This window comes from Lampris incognitus, chromosome 16 (assembly GCF_029633865.1).
Source record: "Lampris incognitus isolate fLamInc1 chromosome 16, fLamInc1.hap2, whole genome shotgun sequence".
NCBI lineage: Eukaryota > Metazoa > Chordata > Actinopteri > Lampriformes > Lampridae > Lampris > Lampris incognitus.
Window position 1 is genome coordinate 18,611,983 of NC_079226.1, and position 12,555 is coordinate 18,624,537.

Here is a 12,555-nt window from a genome sequence, read left to right on the forward strand (position 1 = left end):
CACCTTTACTTTGAAAGTAATGAGTTGTGTAAAGTAGTGAATGTATCCTAAATCATTCAAATGACGCCATCAAGTACTTTATACGTTTAGCAAACAGAAAAAAAAAATGGAGTAAAAAAAAAAGAAAAAAAAGAAGTCATTTTAACACTCGGGTACATCCACTCCCAGTTTGACTTCATCTTGCCTTATATATACTGTAATTTTTATTAATGCACTGCAAGTTTACACACAAATGTCACACATGACTAGTCAATAAGATTTTCCATTTTATACCCAGGACCAAATTTTACACCCCCCCCCCCCAAGATCTCTAAAAATTACATTTTACCATGGCTCCTAATGGCATTTCATTTTCAAATATCCAGTATTTTAAATACTTATTGTGTCTGTGTGTGTTTGCGCAATGGGAGAACAGGCTTCACTGAAACATAAAATAAATAAATAAATGAATGAATGAAAAAATAAATAAAGAATCAACATGAAAAGACAACCCAGCAGTCAGTAATTAGCTGACTGTTAATCTGGATTAAAAATAATCAGAAATTTGCAGCATATGAGCCACAGAGTTGAAGATTTCATGCTTACTTAGCGCCATCTTGTGGAGCTGAATAAAACTGCAACGACTGACTATTTCCATCCATCCATCCATTATCCAAACCAATATTTGTCATTAGACAATCACTTCATTAGAATAATTTCAACTGACCAGACCTGTTGTTATTGGCACAGTTCCCCTACTAAAGAAACTTCCCTCATGATGATATGTCAACTCATTCCGTTTACGAGTGTGCACCGGCACTTTAAATGTGACCCATTGGACTTGTGTTCAATTTAGGTCTCAAATCCCCACAAAAATACCTCGTGTGTCCTGATAATTGGGCTAACATGGTCAAGAGGTGTAAATTGCTTGCTGTTATTAGTGCGTTTCAATGTGTCTGTCAAACTCATACAGTGACTTACGTGCAGCCTTTCCACCTCTTCCTTGCATTCTCTCTTCAGCTGCAAGAGGGCAGCCTGGTGCTCTACAACAAAGCAGCATTAGGACACTCATATTAAAACATGAACAGTGACTGTCAGCACATTGCACTGAATGATCCCCATCTTGGCTGTATGCTAAATATGAACTGGAGTATTTCCAACTCATCTGCACCGTAGTGTATAGATAGAGGAGTTTTACGCCGATATTGTGGAAATCTAAAATGGGTCTATTCATTTATTCATTCAAACTGGTTCTGGCTGAAGGATTATCATGCATTTCAAAGCATTACCGAGTGGACTTTAGTCCCTACTGGTAAAGTGTGGCTGAAGGGTGGATCACTTTCACTGCGTCACACTCGATGACTTCGCTTAAATTAAATTGCTGTCATTAGTGGATAGCACACCAATACTGAACAGGCTCAGGAAAACAGGAAAAACAGAGAAAAAAAAGGGTTTTGCTTTAAGGTAGGCCACTTAGAATCTACCCTAAAACAAAATTCATGTGATTGCCATAATTCTAAACAAAGATACCCACAAAGTCACCCATGATACTGTAATTGTGTCCCCAGCCACCGTCAATGAAGAAGAGACAGGAATTGTCTTTTGAGGACATGGGAGTTTTGGATCTCCCTCACTACATTTGTGACAGGCTTGTTCATATTCACTAACATGGGTTTAAGATGTGGATTCTGGATTAGAGTCTTTTCTAACTAATTTCATCATCACAGCATCAGCTACGGGCTTATGTCCTTTGCTAGGGATGGATGTTGTTGTCTTGTAATTCATGCAGTAACAGCGTGCTGCTGAGAAAACAAACAATGTGATGTATTAGCGAGAGTGCTTCTTAGATAAAGGGCAGAACAAAATACGAGCCACGTTGAAAAAAATGTCATAAAAACTAATGGAATAATGTGATATAAAAAATGTGGAGTGATCCAACAGTGAATCAAAAGGATATGTACCGCCCACGCATGCACGCACAGGTAGACTCAATGGATCATGTGCACAAAAGTGCTTGTGCAGATGCAAATACAGTACAATGAGATGTGTGCGATGTGTGAAAGAGCAAACATCCTGTGCATGCATTTATGCATATGTATACGAAAACACACACACACACACACACAGGTACATGATCCAGGTCATATTATCTCTATAGCCATCAGGCTGAACCTTGCTCTGCCTTTCAAACTCCTAATGCCAGCCCCCTGGAGGAAGATAAAGTCCAATCCAAGACAACAAAAAAACAAAACAAAACAGGCCAGAATAACTAGGCTTGAGCTGTTCTCAGGGGGAAGGCCACATAAGAGAACACACACACATACACACACAAGCTTTATTACAGAGACCACGTTTGAAGCAACACAGTGTCGGTGCTTCCAGCAAACATAAACAGTGTTAGATTCGTTGTTACTGAGAGCACAATGGTCATTGGTGGTTGTGCTACATTTGTTCAACAGTTTCTGTTCATCTGTCCAGCCTAACATCTTCATCGAAGCCTTATCAGTGTATAAGACCTGACCACCTTTCCGAGGCCATGCTTGCGGTGATGCCACAAGACAGCATCTACATAAACAGCAGTGTTACTGTCTGGAGGAGGCTCCACTGTCATACAGCTTAAATGGATTGAAGTGTATCTTACACCCTGTGACTGAGGCTTAGCTGGCTAAGTCTGCAATGTTTGCCTCACCTCCATATTGGATTGACCTGCAAGCTTCCCAAGAAGCTTTAAGGAATAGTATTTATAGTTTTAAATTTTTGAAGTCTGTCTCTGTTTTATACTGACCTCTGGCCACGTAGCGTTCAATGTGATTAACGGGGGACAAATCCACAACCCTCGTTAAGTCCAGAAAGGTTCAGACAAGGCTATCATGATGCTACAGTAGTAAATGGTAAATGTACTGCATTCATATGGTGCTTTTCTAGTCTACCAACCACTCAAAGCACTTTACAGTGTACGCCTCACATTCACCCATTCACACACACGTTCATACACTGATGGTGAAGGTGCCATGCAAGGTGCCAATTTGCTCATCAGGAGCAGTTAAGGGTTCAGTGTCTCGCTCAAGGACACTTCGACACACTCTCTGCCGGAGCTGGGGACCAAACCAGCGACCTTCCAATTACTAGACGACCCACTCTACCTCATAGCAAATTCGAGTGGTAATTTCAAAAATGTACAGTCATTTTTGTTGCTAAATTCCCTCTCAGTCTTTGCCTTGCTGTGCTGTGGCAAGAGTGACTCCTGCTGGTTATCTCCTTTAGGCTGTGTTGCAGGGAGCAACACGGTAGGATACGACAGCAAACTGTAAAAAACTAAATTTGTAAAACGAATGCTGTTTTGCACAGAAGGACGGTTGTGGATTTAATGACTGTGTCCCCCATCAATTGCGTTGAATTGTAAATGGCAAGCCAAAGCTGCATGTCCAGCATTAAGACAAAAAAAAATTACTATGTACTATAGAAGCAGTGTGTATAACATAGGAGTAGACTTAAAATCTGAACTATTCCTTTAGAACGGTTAAAGGACTGTTGCAAGAGGGTTATTATATTTCAGTGGCATGTGGGGAAAGTTCAAACAGAAGACAGCAGTCTATGATAAATGCTGTGGCTGGTATTCAAAAAGCTAATAAGTATGAGGTATGTCATCACAAGCATGTCTGGTATGATGTGTCGGCATTTCTAGGCTGAGATAAGAACATGGGCAGAAGTCTCACACAGCTCCTGGTTCTCACCTGCCTCGGTGTACCTGAGTCCCACTTTCTCCTCCTCATCCTTGGGCTTGGGTGGGGGCCAGACAGCCTGGAGACGCCCGGGGGTCCGGTCCTCACTTTCAGCAGGAGATGTGACCTCAGTCTAAGAGGAAGAAATACACATAAAATCATACAGTTACACAATAAAAACTAGCATTGCAGTGAAATCTACAAATTAGAGCACCAGTTTAGCTCATAAGAAATTACATGTTTTTCTTTGTAGTGAATACCAAAGAAAACACAGATCACAATCTAATTTCATACACTTTCATTATTTACTGATTCTGCATTGTTATTATTCATCATAAGTCTAAGGGTCTGTGTAAAAGCTGACATGAATTTCAAATCTTTGGTGATGCAGACTCAGACTCTCAAGACAGCAATATGAGCAATGTGTTGGGATTTGACTTTATTTTAGGAGTTTGACTACGTACGTTATCCTCTTTCGGACTGCCAGGAGATTTGGAAGTTCTCTCAAATATAGACTTGAGAATTTCCTGCTCATTCTTCATTTTTTTCTTCGCAATCTCAAAGTCGGTAGCTTCTGTTGTTTCCTTTCTGACTGTTTTGGGGCCAAAGATATTTCTAAAGGTTTCGTAGGCTAAATCAGAGGTTTTCTTTCTTCCCCCAGGGGATGTGGTGGCCTCTGCTTCTGAGGCTTGCTCTCTCACCCTGTCCTCTTTGTTCTCTAGCTTCCTCACTTGGGGTTTGGGATCCTGGCCCTCCCCAGAATTGTTGGTCTCATTTTGGTTGTCCAGGTTGAGCAGGTGACTGAGCTGTCCCAGCACATCACTCTTGGTTTCAGCCACAGGTTTGGGCTCTGTCCGTTTCTTGGCTGGAGAAGCCGTGACATGATCGGGCAGGAGCTTGGCTTTGTTCACCGTTTTCTTCAAACTGAGCAGGGCCAGGTCAGCATCCTTCTCCCTTTGCTTAATCTCTGCTAGTGTCTCCCTGTCCTCTCCCACTGCCCCTTTCTTCAGCACCCTCAGTCCGCTGAAGAGAGCCGGCAGTTGGAAGGAGGGGGCTGTGAGAGAAAGGGCTTTCTCCATGGCAGGAGATGAGGTGGAGGAGGTGAGAAGGGGTGACGATGGTGATGATGTCTTTGCTTTTGGCACCTTTGGGGTTGTAGTGTTTGGCTGGTTCACAGGCGAGGCAGGAATGGCACTTATTTGAGCGACAGCTTCAGCCTCTCCTGTCATGGATGACAATGTGGCATGCCTGAGCCCTGAAAGGTCCTTCGTCTCATCCGTGTTTGACTGCTCCTCTGGACTAGGGGAGGCTTGGACTGAGACGTCAGGTGTCCTGGGGCTGGATGGGGGAGTAGAGGAGACCTGGTTTGGGAGAGGCCCTTCACTCCCCCCTTCAACCCCAGGCGTCTGTCTGAGAGTCTCCTTCTCCTGTCCCTTATCTAGCTCCTCTGTCTGATTTAATGAGGGAGTGGCACTGGAAATGGCTGCAACCTCTAGAGGCATGGGTCCTAAGGGCTTGAAGCCATTAAGATGTAAGGGCACAGAGGTGTCTCCCGCAGCACACATCTCAGTAAGATCTTTTTCCACATCTATATTACTGAAGTTAATGGCTCGTTTGACATTACTGGGCACCGTTGTCCTACCTGGCTTTACATCATCTGGCTTTGTGGCTGTGTTCTCTGAGCTACAACTTTCTGCTGCCAGTTTAGAAAGAGAGGAAACCAAGGCTGAATCGTTCCCAGAGACAGTTCTGCTATTGGACCTGCGTCTGTACAGAACAGAGGTGTTTTTGAGGGATCTCTCCAACAAACTGTGTGCTCCACATTGCGGCAGCTGGTGGTATGTGCTGACAATACCAGTGCAGGGCAAGTCCCCCGTGTTACCATTACCATGACCCTCTGCATTACTGTCCTCCCTGTTCCCAGCAAGTTTTTCTGGTCGGCTGATGCCACGAAGGAGCCCATCCTCATCCTCAATTTCTGTGTCGCTATATGTTTCTACCATGGTGACCAGGACCAGATCAGGATCAGCTGTGGATGCAGCCTCTAATTTACCTTGGTTGTTAGTTTCCATACCAGATTCGGTCTCCCATGATTCAACTTCCTGTCCTTTATCAGAAGGAGAAGCCACACCTCTCTGAAGCGTATCTTCCCTCACTTTTAGGTCGTTGTAACTATTAATATCTGTATCATGTTGATCACCTGCGGGTGGATCAATGTCCTCATCCGACAGGTTCCTGTAAGATGTCAGCATGGATGTCTCCCCTCCTACTAGTGAAGCAGACCTCTCCCAGTTGAAAACATTGGAGAGCTTATTCAGGAAGGAGGTCGGGGGATGTCGTCCCTGTCCATCCGAGTTGTTACTTGTGCTGTCCATTTTTACTGAACCAGTGGCATTTACTGAGAATGGCAGAGTCAAAGCTGTCCGGGTAGCACCTCCATTACAGAGTGTCCATTGAAAATGTTAAAAGAGCTCCATCTCCCCACCTCAAGCCATTCAACCTGCCCCCATTCCACTTCTACCATTGCCTGGAAACAAAAGGCCTTTGTATGGACAAATGCTCACCTCCCCCTGGCTACCCCTTACCCTTTCCAGAAAGGCACAAATTACACTACCCAATAATCCACAACAACACTATCCAGTAATCCTGTTTAGCTAAACAGCAAGGCCAGATATGCAGTAGAATTTCTTCCTATTCAACACAAACTTGTTTCTCCTACTACTACTGTATGCTGTTAGAAATGCAGTTCATGTTTCTCTGTGTCCGGTGGGAGAGATTCCACTGACGTTCTGGGTTAAATCAAGCTGTTCAAATGCTGGAAGTACGTCTCGGTATAATCTCCCTGGGAGCGTTGAAAGGACTTCGCCCGGCTTTCACAAGCATAAAAAAAAATATTTCCCAACTATTCCAACAAGTGAAGCGGTGTTGACTGGAAAGTTACAAGCTCTCCTTCTCTATGGGTCAGTACAGTGGCTGGAGTCAGCGTCTGAGTTGTTGCACTAGCATGGGTCTCTCCTCCTTCCCCTGTGTTACGTCTCGGTTTACAAGACAGCCCTCTACGCTTTTATGAGCGTGTGAGAAAACTCTTCCGTGGTTGGAAAAAAATGTGCCGATCCCAGGCTACACCCGCCCTTGTCCCACCCTGCCTGGGAGGGACATGTGGTGGCAGGCACCACAGGTGTCTGGTTACTCCTGCTCACTTCCGCAAAATGGCTGCCGCCCCAGGTAAAACACACATGCACTTTCAAGCCGTCCAAGTGCGGCGCTGCCTTGGTGCAGAGTAAACAAAGGAGGGGGAACAAATCTCTCTGTGGTCAGGTGGAGAGACGGGGAGATCCAGCCCCACAGTGCAGCACAGCCAAACACTGCACAGCTCTGCTGGGTGCACCATTATAACGCGGGGCTCAGCCTATGGCGATTAGTCACTCTGGCCACTGGCAGTTTCAGCTCACACACTAAAACTGACATCTTTTGTGGTCAGCAGTTCATGAATACTCGGACTAGGGGACAAAATTGAAATTTGCTGGATTAAAAAAAAAACTATACACACACACATACATATTTGAATCTCGCACATTGATGGGACATGAAAATAAAGACTGTATGACTTTTATAAATGATTCGTCTCAAAATGCATGCTGTCTTTTGAAAGATCCATACCATTTGACGAAGAATTTTTCCGGAAGATTCAAAACGTTTAGAAACTTGCTGTGTGACATGGCATTACAAATCAACACACACACACATGAATATCTCCATTATCTTCTTTGAAAAAAAATACCATAAAGTAGAGCAAACACTACGAGTCTGCTTCAAGTGTCATTTTTCCAAGCAGGCCCTTACTGTAGAGAAATTTGCAAATAAAGGTAAGACTTTAAAAGAGAATTTAAAAAGTACTGGGTGGACAACAAGAATCTGTGCATTTTCAAACCCCATTGAGGTCACAGTTCCCCTTAGCAGCTGAACGTCACTCCCCTGGATGCATTCCTTTAGCCTGGCTGACTGAGGCACATACTGCATATTTTAAACAAATGCACATATTCCCATGTGTTTCTACAAGTCTCGCTCCTCATCTTCCACCACTACTAGATTATCTACCCTGACAGGGAAAAATCCCTGAGCCAGGCACGGAGGGCAAAATGGAGGAAAAGTTACTACTGTGTGTGTCAGGTCTGACAGGATGTGGAAGAGGGGCAGGCTAAGCTAACTGCTAGCCCATGGCCCTGTCCAAGAGGAAACACCGGGGCGGTCTGGCGGTGGCCTCGCCTAACGTCAACTGTACAGTGTTTTTATCTGCATATGCGTTTGTGTCGTCATGTGGAGTGTGGGAGAGGTGTGTCCAAGGTGTCTGGCTGGAGAGCTAGCATTGGATCAGCTGAGCGAGCCTGGTCTGCTGCATCCAATGGGTCCAAGGACCACGGCCCTGCCTGGAGCTGCACATGAAGAGGAAACACCGAGGGCGATCTGACAGGACGCGGAAGCGGGGCAAGCTAAACTAACTGCTAGCCCATGCAGACCAGCAGTTCTGACAGACATACTGGCTGGCGTTCGCTCACTGGACGGTGGAGTTTTTGGACTGTGTTGCACTGGGTGAACTGTGTTGTTAACTGTGTTTTGTTGTTGCTGTTTTTGCTTTGTCCTCTTTGCCCTGTGATGGCCTGGTGGCCTGTCCAGGGTGTCTCCCCACCTGCTGCTCAATGACTGCTGGGATAGGCTCCAGAATCCCCGCAACCCTGAGAGCAGGATAAGTGGTTTGGATAATGGATGGATGGATGGATGGATGGGTTGATCCTTATCAATAGCTGGGTATTTAACTTAATTCAAACTGCATTTTAAAATTCAATTTAAAATGTGGGTTGAGAAACAACTTTGATTAATTTTGGTTCTAAGAAAAAACTTTTTGCATCTAACTTTTCTGCTCGTACAAGATGATGGTGATTTTTTATATATATATATACATATATGCATGCATCTTCTGCCTTTGCATGCCCGTGATACTGTCTACTATGTCGCATTAAGAATCCTCACAGGATCATGATTCCTTACCTACACCTTACCTACAATTGTGCATTATATGTAAAGGCAGGTCTAACCTCCTGGACTCTCCATAAACGGTTTCCCTGACATACTTCTATTCACAAAGCCATTACTGGTTTACTTCCAGACTATCTGTATGTCTTTTTTCTTAATTAGAGCGCTAGTAGTTATAGGCTTTATTCAACTAACTTGCTTCTGCTTATGTCTTTATGCATGCCCAATAACCCAGGTAAGAAAATCACACAGAGTTGAATCAGTTCATCTGGACACAATGTTTATTGAGAGAGAAACGTCTCATCATTCATCTAAGTGGCCTCTTCAGTCTCAACTGACTGCAGGTACCCCCACCCTTATAAACAATACAGTGGCGTAACGACCGAAACCAACGACCAGTTTCATATACAAATATGGGTGTGACCGTTAACTAGAGTTTCAATGGCCATATGTAATATTCACAGAGGATTTGGGAATGTTTGCAATCACAGCATAGTAAGATATAATAGCAAGATATAAGATGGTGACATTTGTACTCTTAGCACCCCCATCGGTTCAGAAATTATATATATATATATATATATATATATATATATATATATATATATATATATATATATATAAAGTGTACGCTGTTAATTGCCAGGGGGATTGTCGTGACTTGTACATTGGGGAAACTAAACAGACAGTGACCAAGAGGGTGGTACAACACAGGAGAGCTAACGCATCAGGCCAGGACTCCACAGCCTAGAACCATCTACAGGCCAGTGGCCACTCTTTCAAGGATGAGGATGTGCACATCCTTGATAGGGAGGAACGCTGGTTTGAACGGGGAGTCAAAGAGGCCATCTATGTTAAGAGGGAACGACCATCCCTGAACCGAGGGGGTGTCTAAGAGTGCATCTATCGCCATGTTACAATGCTGCGATTGCAAACATTCCCAAATCCTCCATGGACAGTACACATGTACACATGGCTGTTGTAACTCTAGTTAATGGTCATGCCCACATTTGCATATGAAACTGATCATTGGTTTTGGTTGTTATGCCACTGTGTTGTTTATACAGGTGGGGATACCTGCAGTCAGTTGAGACTGAAGAGTGATGAAACTTATCTGTCAATACCAGGTGACATGGACGGGATCTGTGTCGGAGCATCGCAGACTGACTACAGGCGTTCCACAGGGTTTGGTTCTGGGTCCTCCCCTATCTCCCTATACACAACATCCCTGGGTTCTGTTATTTGCTCGCATGACTTCTCTTACCATTGTTATGCCGGTGACACCCAGCTGATCTTGTCCTTTCCTCCCTCTGACACACAAGTAGAGATACGCATTGCTGCGTGCTTGACTGACATCTCGGAGTGGATGGCGACATACCACCTGAAGCTCAATCTGGACAAGACAGAGCTGATGTTCCTCCCAGGGAAAGGTTGCCCACACCGAGACCTGGCCATCACCACTGACAACACCGTGGTGACGCCAAATCGGACTGTGAGGAATCTAGGTGTGATCCTGGACGACCAACTGTCGTTTGCTGAAAACGTTGCATCATTTGCTCGCTCCTGCAGATTTCTCCTCTATAACATCAGGAGGATTCACCCATTCCTCACTGACGAGATGGCACAGGTGCTCATCCAGGCTCTGGTCATCTCCCGGCTGGACTACAGCAACTTCCTCCTTGCTGGCGCCCCGGCGTCAGCCATCAGACCTCTGGAGCTTGTTCAGAAAGCTGCAGCTCGTCTGGTGTTCAACCGCCCTAAGTTTTACCACAGAACTCCCCTTCTCATGTCCCTACACTGGCTCCCAGTAGCTGCTCGCATCCAGTTTAAGACTCTGGTGCTAGCCTACAGGGCAGTGAAAAGAACAGCGCCTTCCTATCTCCAGGCCATGGTCAAGCTCTACACCCCCATCCGACCACTTCGCTCTGCTGCCTCGGTATGCCTGGTTGCCCCGTCGCTCAGAGGCCGTTGCTGCTGATCGGCCCGGTCACGGCTCTTTTCTGTCCTGGCCCCACAGTGGTGGAATGAACTCCCCACTGATGTCAGGACAGCGGAGTTGCTGCCCATCTTTCGGCGCAGGTTGAAAACTCACCTCTTTAAGAACTACTACCCTGTTACTTGTTCTTAGCACTTATTGTATTTACTCATTAAAAAAAACCAATCTCTTTCTTTCACTTTTACTTTAGCACCGGTTTTGCTCTTATATGCTTGTTTAGACGCACTTATGACCTCTGATGACTAGTAGTTCTCCTGATTTCCTACGTTAGATGCACTTATTGTAAGTCGCTTTGGATAAAAGTGTCGGTTAAATGACTGTAATGTAATGTAATGTAATGTAATGTAATGTAATGTAATAAGCATTGTGTCCAGATGAACTGATTCAACCTTCTTCGATTGCTTCTGCTTAGTGTCTAAGTTTTGTTGATTTCTTAAATTCACTCAAGTGTGAGTCCCACACCTATTTAAGCAACTGACATTGATATATGATTATTAACTTTTCTTTTGTTACCTTGTAACAAAAAATGATTTTGTGTGATTCTGATTATTTTTTTTATGTAGTGAATTTTGTCTATATTGTGTGTGCATGTATGTCAACAGGTCTTCCTTACAAAGCAGATTTCGACCTTAGTGGGACTTAACATATATTTATATAAGCCAAAACATTAAAATCACCTGTCTAATATAGTGTAGGTCCCCCTCGTGCCACCAAAACAGCTCTGACCCGTCAAGGCATGGACTCCACAAGACCCCTGAAGGTGTCCTCTGGTATCTGGCTCCAAGATGTTAGCAGCAGATCCTTTTAAGTCTTGTAAGTTGCAAGGTTGGGCCTTCATGGATCGGACTTGTTTTTCCACCACATCCTACAGATGCTCAATTAGATGGATATCTGGGGAATTTGGAGGTCAAGGCAACACCTTGAACTCTTTGTCATGTTACTCAAATCATTCCTGAACAATTTTTGCAGTGTGGCAGGGCGCATTATCCCGCTGAATGAGACCACTACCATCAGAAAATACCATTGCCATGAAGGGGTGTAACTGGTCTGCAAAAATGTTTAGGTAGGTGATATGTTTCAAAGTACATGAATGCCAGGATCCAAGGTATCCCAGCAGAACATTGCCCAGAGCATCACACTGGCTCTGCCGGCTTGTCTTCTTCCCACAGTGCATCCTGGTGCCGTCTATTTCCCAGGTAAACGACGTACACACAACCCGCTGTCCACATGATGTAAAAGAAAACCTGATTCATCAGTCCAGACCAACTTCTTCCATTGCTCTAAGGTCCAGTTCTGACGTTCCTGTGCCCATTGTAGGCACTTTCGGTGGTGGACAGGGGTCATCATGGGCACTCTGACCAGTCTGCGGCTGTGCCGCTCCATATGAAGCAAGCTGTGATGTGCTGTGTTCTGACACCTGTCTATCATAGCCAGCATCAACTTTTTGAGCAATTGGAACTACAGTAGCTCTTCTGTGGGATCAGAGCAGATGAGCTAGCCTCGCTCCCCATGTGCATCATTGAGGCTTTGGTGGCCATGACCGTGTTGCTGGTTCCCCGGTTGTCCTTGCTTGGACCACTTTTGACCGTTTTGGAGATGCTCTGACCCAGTCCTCTAACCATCACAATTTGGCTTTTGTCAAAGTCGCTCAGATCCTTACACTTGCCCATTTCTCCTGCTTCCAACACATCAACTTCAATAACTGACTGTTCACTTTTTGCCTAATATATCCCACCCCTTGACACATCCATTTTGGCTGAACCTATATATTTGTTGTTCATTTTTCTATTTGAACATGTCATTTGTACATTCATCAACTCTTACATC

At 44.6% G+C, this 12,555-nt stretch overlaps 1 protein-coding gene across 1 annotated transcript in view; it reads right to left on the reverse strand.

The window, feature by feature from the left end:
• Positions 1-12,555, reverse strand: part of LOC130126498 (formin-1-like) — an 81,924-nt gene that overhangs the window by 54,313 nt on the left and 15,056 nt on the right. Inside the window, exons 3-4 of the mRNA XM_056296048.1 lie at positions 3,714-3,834; positions 961-1,022 (exon numbers count right to left, since the gene is read on the reverse strand). Coding sequence (XP_056152023.1) covers positions 961-1,022; positions 3,714-3,834 — 183 coding nt within the window. The remainder of the gene's footprint in view (positions 1-960; positions 1,023-3,713; positions 3,835-12,555) is intronic.